The sequence below is a fragment of the Camelus ferus genome, chromosome 14 (genome assembly GCF_009834535.1).
Source record: "Camelus ferus isolate YT-003-E chromosome 14, BCGSAC_Cfer_1.0, whole genome shotgun sequence".
NCBI lineage: Eukaryota > Metazoa > Chordata > Mammalia > Artiodactyla > Camelidae > Camelus > Camelus ferus.
Window position 1 is genome coordinate 25,022,950 of NC_045709.1, and position 12,558 is coordinate 25,035,507.

Genomic DNA, 12,558 nt, shown 5'->3' on the forward strand with positions numbered 1-12,558 from the left:
CAGGCTTTGGAAACAGCGTTTATGTGTGAATCTAGGAGTCCGGTCACTGGAGCAGACGTGTCCCCGGGGACACGACCAATAGACACAGCCACAGCATGTCCCCTCCAAGAGCCCCTGCTCTCACGGCACGGGGCCACGTGCCCTTCGCAAAATGACGCAATGACTAGTGAGGATGACAGGAGGGCGTGAAGCTGCTTTGTCAGCGAGCGAGGGGCCCTCGTGGGGACCCGGCAGTTTGGTGTGCAGCTGACCTGGAGGTGCTGCCCACGGCCCCCGGGGCTCTGTGCCCCTGTGATGCGCCCCGGGAGGGAAGGGGCTCAGACTCTGGAAGGTGTTCTGCCGTGTCCAGGAGGCTGGGCCATGGAAGCAGGGCTTGCAGACACAGCTTTGTTTTCTAACAACCCCAAGGAGACTTTGCTCAATCTCCGGCTCTGGTCAGGGTGCATAAGGGGGCGGCTTCTCCCCCAGGAGGACGTGGGTGGCAGCATAGACAGGGGGCATGCTGGGGGGGCCCCCACAGCCGGAGCTGGACTGAGACGGAGGCTTGTGTGTCCTCAGACACAGAGAGGTCAGCGCTGGGCAAGGCCGGGAGGCCGCTGGAGGGCTGCAATTAAACAGAGAAGTGTCCTCAGTCGGCAGGAGGGCAGCCACACACACTTCCACGTGCAGCCCAGGAGCATGCCTACCAGCGCCCTCCGGAGCGCCCCCAGCTCAGTCTCCCCAGACCCAGGCCCTCCCAGTGGGAACTGCTCCCTGATCAGCCTGCATTCCCAGGGGCCAGACGGAGGGCCCAATTCAGCCCAGCGGGGCCCCCTTTGCACAAACGCCAATCCACCACCTGCGGGAATGCCCTGCAGATCCCTGACTCCTGGCCTTGCCTGCTGGGCACCAGTATCAACCCTCGATGGGATGGCCATCGACCGGCCTAATGCTGGGACATGGTCATGCAAACCCTGTCTGAGGAAAAGTCTGCACGGCTTGTTAGGGGCCCTGGGTTGACTCAACACTTCATATTTTAAGGAAAAGAAACCAAGAACATGAATATTTTCAACACAGTGTGATGGTTAACCTTATGCATTAACTTGGCTAGACCTCGGTGCCCAGATCTTTGCTCAGATCTTTGCTCAGACCGTCCGGAGGTCACTTTGAGGGTGTTCTCTAGCCACGATTACCAGGAAGATCAGCAGACCACCCTCCCCGTTGTGGGTGGGCCTCCTCTGATCAGTCAAAGAGGGAAAGACTGAGGTTCCTGAGGAAGAGAGAGTTCTGCCTCCAGACTGACGGGACTCGAATCTGCAAAATCCCTTCCTCCGGGGGCCTCCAATCTGTGGCCTGCCCTGCAGGTTTCCGACTCTCTCTCTACCTCCGTTTCTCTACCTGTACGCCTCTGTCTGTAGCATCGACACCTGTAGCTGCAGACATATCTGTGTCTGAGTCTGTTATGCGCACACACCCCGATCGGCTGTTTCTCTGGAGAAGCCACACTTATACACGTAGACGCAAGAAAACGTGATTCTGTGAAGGAAACGTTGGGGCAGTGGCACAGATTCTAAATCAATGAAATTTCCAGCTTTTTTTCCACCTGTCAACAAACCTCAAGTTTCTTTTTACTTCTTAATTTCTAAGGGTTAAAAATGCCTGCTTTAAACCAGTATTAAACAAATAAAGCGAGCTCCCCCCACAACAGGACACAGGCATGTGTGCGGGCTCCAGTCTGTGGCCATACGGTATGGCTCCTTTGCTGCCTGCCTGCCAGCTACCCAGGTCCTGGGGAGGCCAGTCCGCCCCACCCCCAACTCCAGAGATGCCTCAGGCCTCAGGATCCGAAAGGAGACTTTTCTCATAAGCTGGAGCTCAGGCTCGACAGCTGGGGCTTTTGGAATCCAAGGGCCCTGGGCTCCTGCCCACCTCTCTTTCTTCCTTTCTCTCAAATTCACACTTATCTGACCTCAGGGGACAAAGCAAACCTCTAGAGAACACCCTCTGGGGTCTGCTAGGGGCTCCCAGCTCCCACCAAGCACGTGTCTGCTCGGTGCTTCACAGGAGACAGCAGCTGAGAAAACCAGGACTACAGCACACTAGACTATGGAACAAACCAGTGGGAGCCAGAGCGAACCAGCAGGAAACAATAAACCACCAGGAACCATGGAGCAAACCACCACGGACCACGGAGCAACCAAGAACCACGGAGTAAACCACCATGGATCACAGAGTAAACCACCACGGAGCAACCCATCGGGAGCCGTGAAGTAAACCACCACAGACCACGGGGCAGCCCACCATGGATCACAGAGTAGACCACCAGGAACCACGGAGCAAACCAGGCTCTGTCCACACAGGCGACCCCGTCAGAGGAACAGACAGGAAGTCCCTCGGTTACAGGACGTGAGGTCCCTTAGCTACGGGATGCAAGCTGATTGTCGGCATGTCCTATTCCTGAAAGCTCATCGGCGCCAAGCCCTTCCCTGCACGTCCTGGTCAGGTGGTCCTGGGAGCAAGGAAGGTGGGTTCCCTTCTAGATTTCTCTTTTGACTAACTGCTCAAAACAGCCCACCAGTAGCTGCTCGCTGCTTGCTGTTATGTGAGAGCATCTCCACTGCTGATGACTTTGACGGAGCACTTGAAACACTCCCTTCCCTCCTCTGCTGGTCAACAGAAGCAGCATCAACCTGTGTCTTTCTTCTCAGGAAACACAGAGACTCCCTGACTGTCATCTCCCGGAAATCTGATTACTGACGTCTGTGAAATGACACTCACATGTGCGCTGGTGTAAAGGCTGATGAGGCCCCAGGAGGGGAGCCCAGGCCTCCTCGGGAGGGAGAACGGGGAGCATCTGCTGTTTGTGAAGAGCCAGGGCTGCAAGGTGGATGAGGATGGGGTCCAACATTGGATAAAGTGGTCCGTTCATCAGCATTGAGCTGCGTGGATGGAGGCCATGCCCCACCCTGTACTCCTGCAAGGACCACAGCCCCTGAGGGGACAGGAGCAGGACGCCGCCCAGCGCCCGAGGTCAGGAAGCAGAGCACCAGCTGCTGTCGGCCTCCAGCACCAGCAGGATGAGGTCCTGTCCTCCCCTAGTCCTCCCTTTGGCCAAGCTTGCAGGAGGCTGGTGACAACCCAGCCCGAATGTCAGGGCTGAGACCAGAGGAGGGGCCCTGTGGGGGTCACCTCCACCTCCCAGCCACGCTGGCACAGCATGGCCTCCCTCCCAGGGCAGGGAGCTCCCGTGTGTGGGAGCGGCTGTGGGGCCTCCAGGTGGATGTGGGGGTGGTGAGACCAGCCAGCCTGCAGGGAGTGTGTGTCCCTCCCCGACTGCATTTTCAAGCTGGGGTTTGTGACCACAGGTGGCCAACCAGCCGAGGGTCCAGCGCTCCCTACAGCTGTGGGTCTCACATTCCAGGTTTGCAAACTAAGCAGATGAGGATGGCCAAGCAGAGCCCCCAGGACACAGGACACAGCCCAGATGACGCGATCCTTCCTGTGATGGGGACCAGGGAGGATGCCCGGAGGTGGGATGCGGGTGACACTTCTGGGCAAGGTGGGGACTGCAGGTATGGCCTGGGTGTTGGGAAAGCTGTGCCCGGTGACACCAGGGCGTGCCCGCCCTCAGGAGTGACGCCACCAGGGGGCGCCAGCAACCAGCTCATTTCCTGACCCCTGGATAGTCCCTTCCCAGGTCTGGAGCCAGGCCTCTCTCCAGTGGAGACCGGGCTCACAGGGGCCTCTCATGCCCAGACTCAGGACCCACCCTGCAGGTCCCACAGGGCAGGATGGCGACTGGCTAACTGGTCAACCCGCAATGGCAGGTGGAGGCCTCCCACAGCACAGCCTGTGCGCCACCATTCCGCACAGGCGTGGCATTGACCTCAGGCTGTGTCCTGGCCTCCTCTATGAATTCCAAGGCCCCCAACGCCCTGGGTGCATAGCCACCAGCTTCATTCTCAAGGCAAGTAGAAGGAGCTGGGCACAGAGGAGGGGACGGGCAATCCCACAGGGAGATAAGGTCGTCGCTGAACTCTCCCCGGCAGCCACCGATCCTGAGCTGGCGTCACGTCCTGCCAATGTCACTCTCTGGGCGCTGGCCCCCCAAACAAATGAAGGCATGTGACCTCACAACACACGGCCGGGGTCTGGGCATCCCCTCGTCATCCCCTAGCCCCCGCCCGCCCAAGGGCAGAAACAAAACCCCTCCCACACCTTGGAAGCAGGAGCTCCCAGGACTGGTCACTGACCACCACTGTCATTGACACAGACCACAGAGGGGGTCCACCTGGTCACCCTCAACACGGGGGCCAAGACAGGTTAACCTCTGCCTCCAAGGACACAGGCAACAGCTGGGGACATGTCTGTCATCACAACGGGGGTGTGCCGGCAGCGGGAGGGTGGGCCGGGGGCACTGCTCTGTAAACAAGATGCCCCCTTTCCCACAGCAGCCCCAAGGCCAGCATTGTGCAAGTGCCCCAGTGTCGGTGATGTGTGGGTGGGTGGGTGGCTCACTCACTCTGGACAGGAAGCCCTGTGGGCTGGCTGGGTCACCAGGGCCACACAGAGCAAAGGACACCCCAAATGCCCCCTAGAGCTGTTGGACGTCCAGGCGAGGGGCCTAGGGTCACCCTCCACGTCCCCTTAGACTGTCCCGAATCCTTTGCTGGTCCAAGCCGACAGCACTGCCCTATTACGTCAGGAGGGAAAGACACGGGCCCCCTGACCTCCTTCAGCCAGAGCTGCACCTCCACCCCCGCACCCTGTCCGACGGCTAAGTGACCACTGCCCATGACGTGAGCGGCGGCTTCAGTCTGGAGACGCTCAGCCTACCTGGAGAGGCAGCGGGAAGGATGAGCAGGTGGGGAGGGCTGCAGGCGCAGGGCAGAAGCCGGAGTAGGCCAGGACCTGCTGGGCGGGGTTGTAGAGCATCTGGGGCGGTGCGGGTGGGCCACAGGCCCGCTGGGACAGAGGGACCTGCCAGGAGGGTGGAGACGCGTCAGCCGACCCTCCCAGGCGGGCGCCCCTCCACCCGACCCCTCTCTGAGGAGCTCATCCCCCAGCTGCCGTCCTTCTGGGCCCCAAGTCCTCAGCCAGGCTCTCTCCCTAAAAAGGGACTCAGTCCCGCTTTCCGTCTTCTCGGTTTTTGTCCCAGGGACCCGCCAGCCTAGGCCACTGCAGGGGCCTGTGTCGTGCGGTCCCCACGCAGCTGCCACGAGGAAGGGGCTGGCTTCGGGGGCCCCTCCGCACAGGCGCTCCCGTGGCCCAGCTGTGGGCGAGAGCTCTGGTTGTGGGGATTTCTGGAGAAGCACGGACGAGACCAGAACTTCCCAAGCTCCTGCTCCCGTCAGTTCACGAGAGGCTCTGACTCCCCAGGGGAAATCAGGACCTGGGCCCTGATTTGGCTGCTCACCCAGCCCCGGGAGAGTACGGGCTGTGGGACAGACTCCTCCCCCAAGGGAGGCCAGTCACTCCCCTGGGGGACTCAGGGTTCCCAGACCAGAGACATACCCTTCCCTAAGAGCACGGACCCAGTTCCCGCCTGACTCCCATGGGGCAGGCACTGTGGATCCGGGGAGGGGCCACACAGCAGGGGCGGAGGGTCTGAAAGCTCATCGCAGCACTGGAGGTGACCAGAGCCGGCTGAGGGCTGGGCTGGGCAGCGGGGAGCCCCCCGAGCTGCCCCGCCTGGCAGGCCCTCCTACCAGGAGCTCAGCACAAGTCCTGCCTGTCGCTGAACTGAATCAAGGAGTCAGTCAAACTCCGAGGAGGGAGCAGATGGCTCAAAAGCAGGGATACAGGATGGAAAACTCAAGGCAAAGCCCAAGCTCTGCCACCTCGACGCCCTGACACCTTATTCACCAACGAGCAGAGCCGAGCGCCAGCTGCACATGCCCTGACCCACCCAGCTCCGCCCTCAGCCGTGTCCCAAGGCCACGGAGAGCCATCAGGGTCCGAGGCGTGGCTGGGGGGCCTCCCGGCCACAGGGGAGAGCCTGGGGGTTGGGGCTGAGAGGGCTGGTAGAGGGTCGAGGGTCAGGGCCAGAGAGGAGCCGCCTGGCCCTACTCAGCATTTCAGGGTCCCGGGGGGACAGGGGTTGGGGTCTCCCACGAGGCAGCCTCATTCCAGGGCACTACGGCCACTCCAAGGGGGACGCTGGACCCCACCCCCAGCCTCCCGTCCTGCGTCTGCCCGGTCTGGCATAACCACCTGTCCACCTTGTCACCCCTGTGCCCCCGTGACTGCGATGTGACTCCGGCTGGGCCAGCAGGACTTCCCACCTGCCTTCTCATACCCGAGGCCAATGCAGACCCTTCCTCACTCAGACAGGTTTTCAGCTGAGTTTAAGCCGGGTGTCTGTAAGTGTGGCCACGATGCTGGGACAACCCCACCCCGGGAGACCCTCTGCAGACCCGAGGCTCCCCCGACTCCGGCTGCCCGGCCCCCCTCAGGATGAGCTGTCTGTGACCTGCCCTCCTGGCCCTCAGTGCCGAGGGCTTTGGGTGGTCAGTGAAGTGTCTTCATCCCTTAAGATAATTCCTAAATTATAAGGTCCGTTAAAGTTGCTTTAAGGAATCACCTGCCTTGCTTCTTACAACACCCCAGAGCTTTGGGTTCATGGAAGGAGGTTGTCCAGAGTCTACAGAACTCCATGTCCTGCCTGTGTGACCAGGGCCTTCCCAGGGTATTACTACCTTCCCGAGAGAACACTCCAGCAAGGTTATCATAACCTCAGTGGGCTCTGGAGCTGCTTCCGGAAACCCACTGGGCTGACCGCCATCCCTGGGGACAGACCAACAACCTCTACCCCAGCTTGCAGGCCGGCAGGACGCTCACCAGACACACTGCGAGTCAGTCTGGTCTAACCTCGCTCTCCTATAATCTGCCAGGGGCAAAGCTCTAACACAGACACAGCAGGAAAGCCCCCACCCCGGGGGATTCTGCAGATGCACCGTGGGGCCCTGCGGACGCCAGGCTTCCTGGCCCTCGTCCTCGAAGGATGGGACACTCGTCCCTCATGAGTGTAAAGACATCCCACGACCAAGCATCTGCACTGCCCAGTGAGGGCCGGGACGGCTGTGGTTATGGGGCACAGGGTCTCCGTGGCGTCTCAGGTTTTGTCTGGAGCCAGAGAACCCTCAAGAAACATGTCACATCTCGGGAGCTCCCGGTAAGCTGAGAAACGTGGCCAGTGGCCAGAGCCTCCGGGCTGTGGTGACAAGCCACCACATGGCAGTCTGAGCTGCAAGCGGGGCTGGGGGCTGGCCTGCGGGGGCTGTGTTGCACACGTTTGTGTCTCCGTTAGCACTGGATGACACCGGGCGGCTGTGAGCTCCCCTTGGTGTCTGTGGAAGAAGGTGACACTGCAGGAGGTGGCGTCTGGCCCCAGTGAGAGCATCAGTCAGAGCAGACGGGTCCCTGGGGAGGACACTGCCCTGCGGAGAACCTGAGAGCAGCCTCCGGCCTGGGCCCTGCCGAGCTGCCCCTCCCCGGAGGCCCCAGACTCTGGAGCCCGTTCCCAGGAGGCTGGCCTCACAGTCATCTGAGCTTGGCAATCCACACGTGGACACAGCCGTGGGGGCGCCAGGCTCAGGTCCCCTTGCGGCTGAAGTCGTGCCCCCTGCGTGGGCTTCAGTGGCTCCAGCCTCAGGCAAGGAGGGGACTGAGGGCCCTGCTTCCACGCACAGCCCTGAGGCTGGGGCCCCACCAGCCTGTCCCCTTATCTGTGAGTGAGGGTGACGGGGCCCTGGGCCTGGTCTGCTCAGCACGGGGCGGGTGTTACTCACCACGTCCTTGAAGGCCCCCAGGACGGCCGCAGTGACGATGCCCAGGAACAGGCCCAGGACGTTGAGTGCCGCCGAGGCCCAGAGCAGCCGGTACAGGTGGAGCACGTCCCGGCAGCTGCTCACGCCCACGAACTCGTAGTAGAGGGGAGGGTGCTCAGTGCTGCGCGGGGGCAGGGGGGACAACAGTGTCACCCACACCTGCGCGGAGGGGACGCACCCCGCGAGCAGGGTGGCTCAGAGACAAAGTGTCCGGCCAGGTGCTCAGGCCTTTGCTGAGAATGCCCGGGGCCCTGACCGTGGAGGGACAGGGCCGTCTGTCGAGCGCACCCGGAAGCCCCGGGGCAGGGCTGTCCCCAGGGAGCTTGGTGTCCATCTGGGGAGGGAGCACAGGCCTCTGAGCAGGAAAGACTGCCCCAAACACAGGCCCTGGGAGATGGAACCTTGACTTGGTCGCCGTCAGAGCCAGCAGGGCAGAAAGGCTGACGGCAGAGCCCTCTCCACCTGGCCGCCCTGGCAGGGAACACGGGAGGGTGAGCCCCAGTGAGGCTCATCCTGGCCCCGTGGCCTGGGCCTGCGGAGGTCTGTGCAGGGTCTAGAGCACGGCTTCTCATCATGTGGCCCCAGCCACGAGGAGCTGCCAGTAGCCTGACTGGGGTGGAAACGGGGTAGATCCCCGCTCTTAGGGAGGGGGTGCAGCCTAGACCCCCCGAGTTCTCCACAATTCAGAGACGGGGCCCCAAGAAGCAAACATTCAGCTCCCTGCTAGTTCTAATGTAGGCGTTCAAGCTAATAACACAAAATTTAAAAGACAATGCAGGGAGGGTTGATTCCCCCAGCCGTCAGGCCCCTCTCACCTCTCACAGCTGTAGAGGTCACAGCAGTAGCAGGTGTTGCTTCTAACCCTCAGCTGACACCTTCCGCTCAGGGAGTGACAGGTGACCTGCGAGCAGAGACCCTTCAGGTCCCCGCCGTCCTCACTCCAGGTGGGCAGGGGCCTCCCTTGGGGGAAGGGGGGACCCAGCCACTCTGCCCCTCAGTCAGACCACTGCCCCTCCTGAGCCCATGCCGCCTGACCCACCCCTCCCTCCCCAAGACCGGGTGCAGCAGGGCTGGGAGGAGTCCAAGGACTAGGTTCAGCCACCCCAGGAGGCCAGGTGGCCAACACTCACTGGACAAGGGGAGGGAGAGGGCTCCAGGCAGCACGCCTCCAGGCGGGGGCCCCTCTAAGTAAGAGCCTTCCTGGGCGTCCAGAGGACGGCTCCCAGCAGCACGACTGGACCAAGCCGGCACACCCCAAGCCACCCGGAGGCCTCCCCTCGGGGGCCTGCGGCACTGGGGAGCAGGTGTTTGGGCAGCTTTTGATGTGAAAGCAGCAAGACTGGGGCAGAAACATGCACCTTCCTCCCTCCCCCAGCACTTTGCAACCGGCAGGAGGACCCCCGCCACCCGCGTGTGTGAGGTCAAGGGGCAGAGACCACCGGGTCGCGGAGCCAGACCAGCCCCACTGCTTACCTCCGTCTGGTAGACGTCGTGCAGGTATCCGACTCCGCTGGAGTAAAACTGACACCTTCCCGCCGCGAGGGGCCTGGGTTCCTGGAGACAAGGCACAAATGGAATGGAGTGGTTTCAGCCCCAAATCCAGAGCAACCAGAGGCGACTTCAGACGCTGAGTCTAAAGCAGAGACGCCAACACCAACCAGAGCCTCCCAGAAGGAGACCGAGAGGCAGGAAACACGTGGCTCGTCCCCGGGCAGCTGGGCTCCTGTGCCCAGAGGGCGGGCGAGCAGGCACCCTGCCCTGTGGCCGGATGGACACGTCTTCCCCCAACTTGGTCGACACAGGGCAGCTGAAGGGAGGTGGCTGTGCACTCACACAAGGCCCAGAGAGGCCCCTTGGCTCCTACCTCTTTTCCTAAAAGCAAAACTCTTTTTTCTACTAGGAAAGGAGCAAGATGGATTTCAGAGTAACTCCCTCATCCATCCAACCAGCCAATCGTCCATCTGATGGCTTAATCAATCATCTACGTAACCCTCCACCATCTCTTCATTGCTCCCTGCATCCACTCGTCCACTCATCCATCTCTCCATTTGTTCATCCACCCCTCACCCATCCTTCCATCCCTCCGTCCACAGCCACCCATCCATTCATCCCTCTACTCGTACGTCTCTCCATCCCTCCACCCGCAACCACCCACCCATCTTCCATCTGTCCATCCCTCCTTCCAAGCCCTCAGGGCCTCATCGCCTGTTAAGGGCCCATCTCTCTGGAGGTAAGGTTTCAACACATCAGTCTGGGGGACGGGAGCACTCTGTCCACAGCAGAAGCCCCGACAGCACGGTCACACGCTGCTGTACCCGTGGACAAGCTTGGAGGCAGGTGGGGCAGTGAACGCGACTGAGTCTGCATCTCAGCCCAGTCTCTTCTGTCCAAGGCCATAGAATGCCTAATGAGGTTCCTCAGGAAACGTAGCCATGACTTCACTGTGGCAGCCTCGTTGGAACGGGGGCTGAGAAGGGGGCTCGAGCGGGACAGGGTGACGGTCAAGACCCCTTGGCAAGCAGACAGCAGGTGCAGCGCCAGCACAGACCCGACGGTCTCCCCACCTTTGACTCCTAAGACGAAAGTACCAACTGGTGGACAAATGCAGGAAGCACCACTGCACGTGACCAGGGCTGGCTCACTTCAAGGGAAACGGGGCTGATGGTCAGGCAAGCGCTTCGGTGCTTCTGATGAGGACGGCCGCTGCACTGCACTCCAACTGACGCTCTCTGACTTGCCTGACTGGAACCTGAAGGACCGCTTCCTGACCGTGCAACAGAACTTCCACAAACACAGAAAAGGGATCCGGAAACACCCAATGCAGTCTGACAACGGGTCTTGCGTTTTGCCTTCGGCTGGCTGCCCTGGCTGATTTTAACGCAATTTAATATTTTCACAATCATGGTGTTCGGTGATCTAATCTTTTGTTTGCAACCTGCTCTCAATTTGCTAAAAACTAATACCCCATGTGATCTGTGCCGAGGCCGAGGGGGCCCCACAGGTCCAAGCCACAAGCGTCCGATGTGGCTCGGGTTCAAAGATCCACTGCCAGACTCGTCTGCCCAGACTTCCACACCGCCAGGTGCCACGGAGGCAGAAGATTCTGCCACGCCTCCTGAGAGACGCATTTGAGCTAAAAACCTGGGAAGTCATAGGGCAGCAGACTGTTGATTTAAAGAGGCTTGAGGAGAGTCAGTGGGGAGTTGAGGACTTTGGCTCCAATGATGTGCTGGGGCTGCGGGCGGGGCAGCGGGGAGAGCCGGGTCAGCCCGGGAGGAAGCGAGGGGCAGGAGGGACAAGACCGCAGTCGGCCAACACCAGTGGGGAGACAGAGAGTGGGGGTGCTGAGCTGCGCCTGCAAAAGGAAACTTAGCTCTGCAGATTTTTTAAAACCCAAAGTAACTGAGACCAACATCAGGAAGAGTGGAGGAAACTCACAATGTGCTGAGCAGCAAATACGCCGTCCACAATGGCGCAGCAGAAGGCGGCCACCACCCCGAAGCTGATGAACACGATGGCTGCCACCAGCTGGAAGCAGAAGGGCAGGGCTCAGCACAGATGGACCCTCAAGGCCAGCGTCAGGCCCCTGGAGGCAAGGGAGGGGCCGAGGACCCCAGAGCGTGCAGTGCCGCCCCACACGGAGGTGATGGGGCTTCCAGGGCAGTGTGACCACCTGCGACGTCTTGCAACTGCAATGCTGCTACACGGTTCTACGTAAAACCCTGGGCTTACGTGTGAGTATTTCTGCGGGGTGGACTCCCGGGACACGCAGGAACCCACGCTCGTGGTCGGGGCTCCGTGGGCAGGGTCTCGCGCTTCAGCACCCAAGAGGACGCTGCAGGCTTGCTCCTCCTGCAGCCTGCCGCCCGCCCCCGAAGCCTGGAGACGCTGCCTAGGGCCAGCCCCGGGGTTTCCGAGCTGATGGGCAAAAAAGGCTCCCTGTGCCCTCAAACACACTCCTCTGTGTTCACGGAGGCAGAGGCCCTTTGCTCACATCTGTGGGCCATTTCTTCAGCATTTTTCTATCTTTTCTTATGAATGATTTCAGGTTTACCAAAACAAACAGCAAAAATAGTACAAAAATTCCCGTCTGTCCTCCCCACTGAGCGGCCAAGGGTCAACCCTTCCAAACCACACCAGGACCCCTACACTCTCTCCAGTGGCCACAACCACAGCCTGAGAACCAGTGCTCAGTCCCCAAAGGAGCCTAAAGTCACTGTGGAGTTTCTCACCCAAACCCTGTGAAAACCGAGCCACCGACTAGAGCACAGGGCTCGCCTGCAGAGCTCCGTCTGTAACCTTAGAGAGCATAGTTCCGTTGGAAGCTGTTTTCCCACGTCAGCTGGTTGCTTCTTTCCCTGGTCACGGACTCCACACGGCCTCTCCCTCCCACCCTGGTTAATCTGAAGTATTCACTGGTTCCACCAGGCACTCGGGCTGGTTTGACCCCCGGGACTTTGGTTTCAGTCTTGGCATGAAGCTCCCAGTGGCTGCTCCAGGGGACAGGATGGGATACGAGGGCCAAGCCCGTGCCCTGGGTTCCCCTCCTCGCAGCCCCCACGAGCTGCTTCCAGGTGAAGCCAGGCCCCCAACATCGCAAATCAGAGCTGCGTCCAGTCCTTCGGTCTCTGCTCTGCTGGCCTCTCTGGCCCTCATCTCCCCTCTGACTATCCGTGCACTGAATAAACGCCCTGTGGGCCTGCTGGGTCCCACCAACCAGAAGCTGGGGGCACAGGTGTGACAAAGGTCA

At 60.8% G+C, this 12,558-nt stretch overlaps 1 protein-coding gene across 1 annotated transcript in view; it reads right to left on the reverse strand.

Annotated features, from left to right (window-relative positions):
• Positions 1 to 12,558, reverse strand: part of TMEM255B (transmembrane protein 255B) — a 24,177-nt gene continuing 11,619 nt past the window's right edge. The window contains 7 exon segments of the mRNA XM_032496569.1: positions 1 to 543; positions 545 to 604; positions 4,816 to 4,959; positions 7,770 to 7,929; positions 8,624 to 8,709; positions 9,282 to 9,362; positions 11,247 to 11,336. Coding sequence (XP_032352460.1) covers positions 436 to 543; positions 545 to 604; positions 4,816 to 4,959; positions 7,770 to 7,929; positions 8,624 to 8,709; positions 9,282 to 9,362; positions 11,247 to 11,336 — 729 coding nt within the window. The 3' untranslated portion in view covers positions 1 to 435.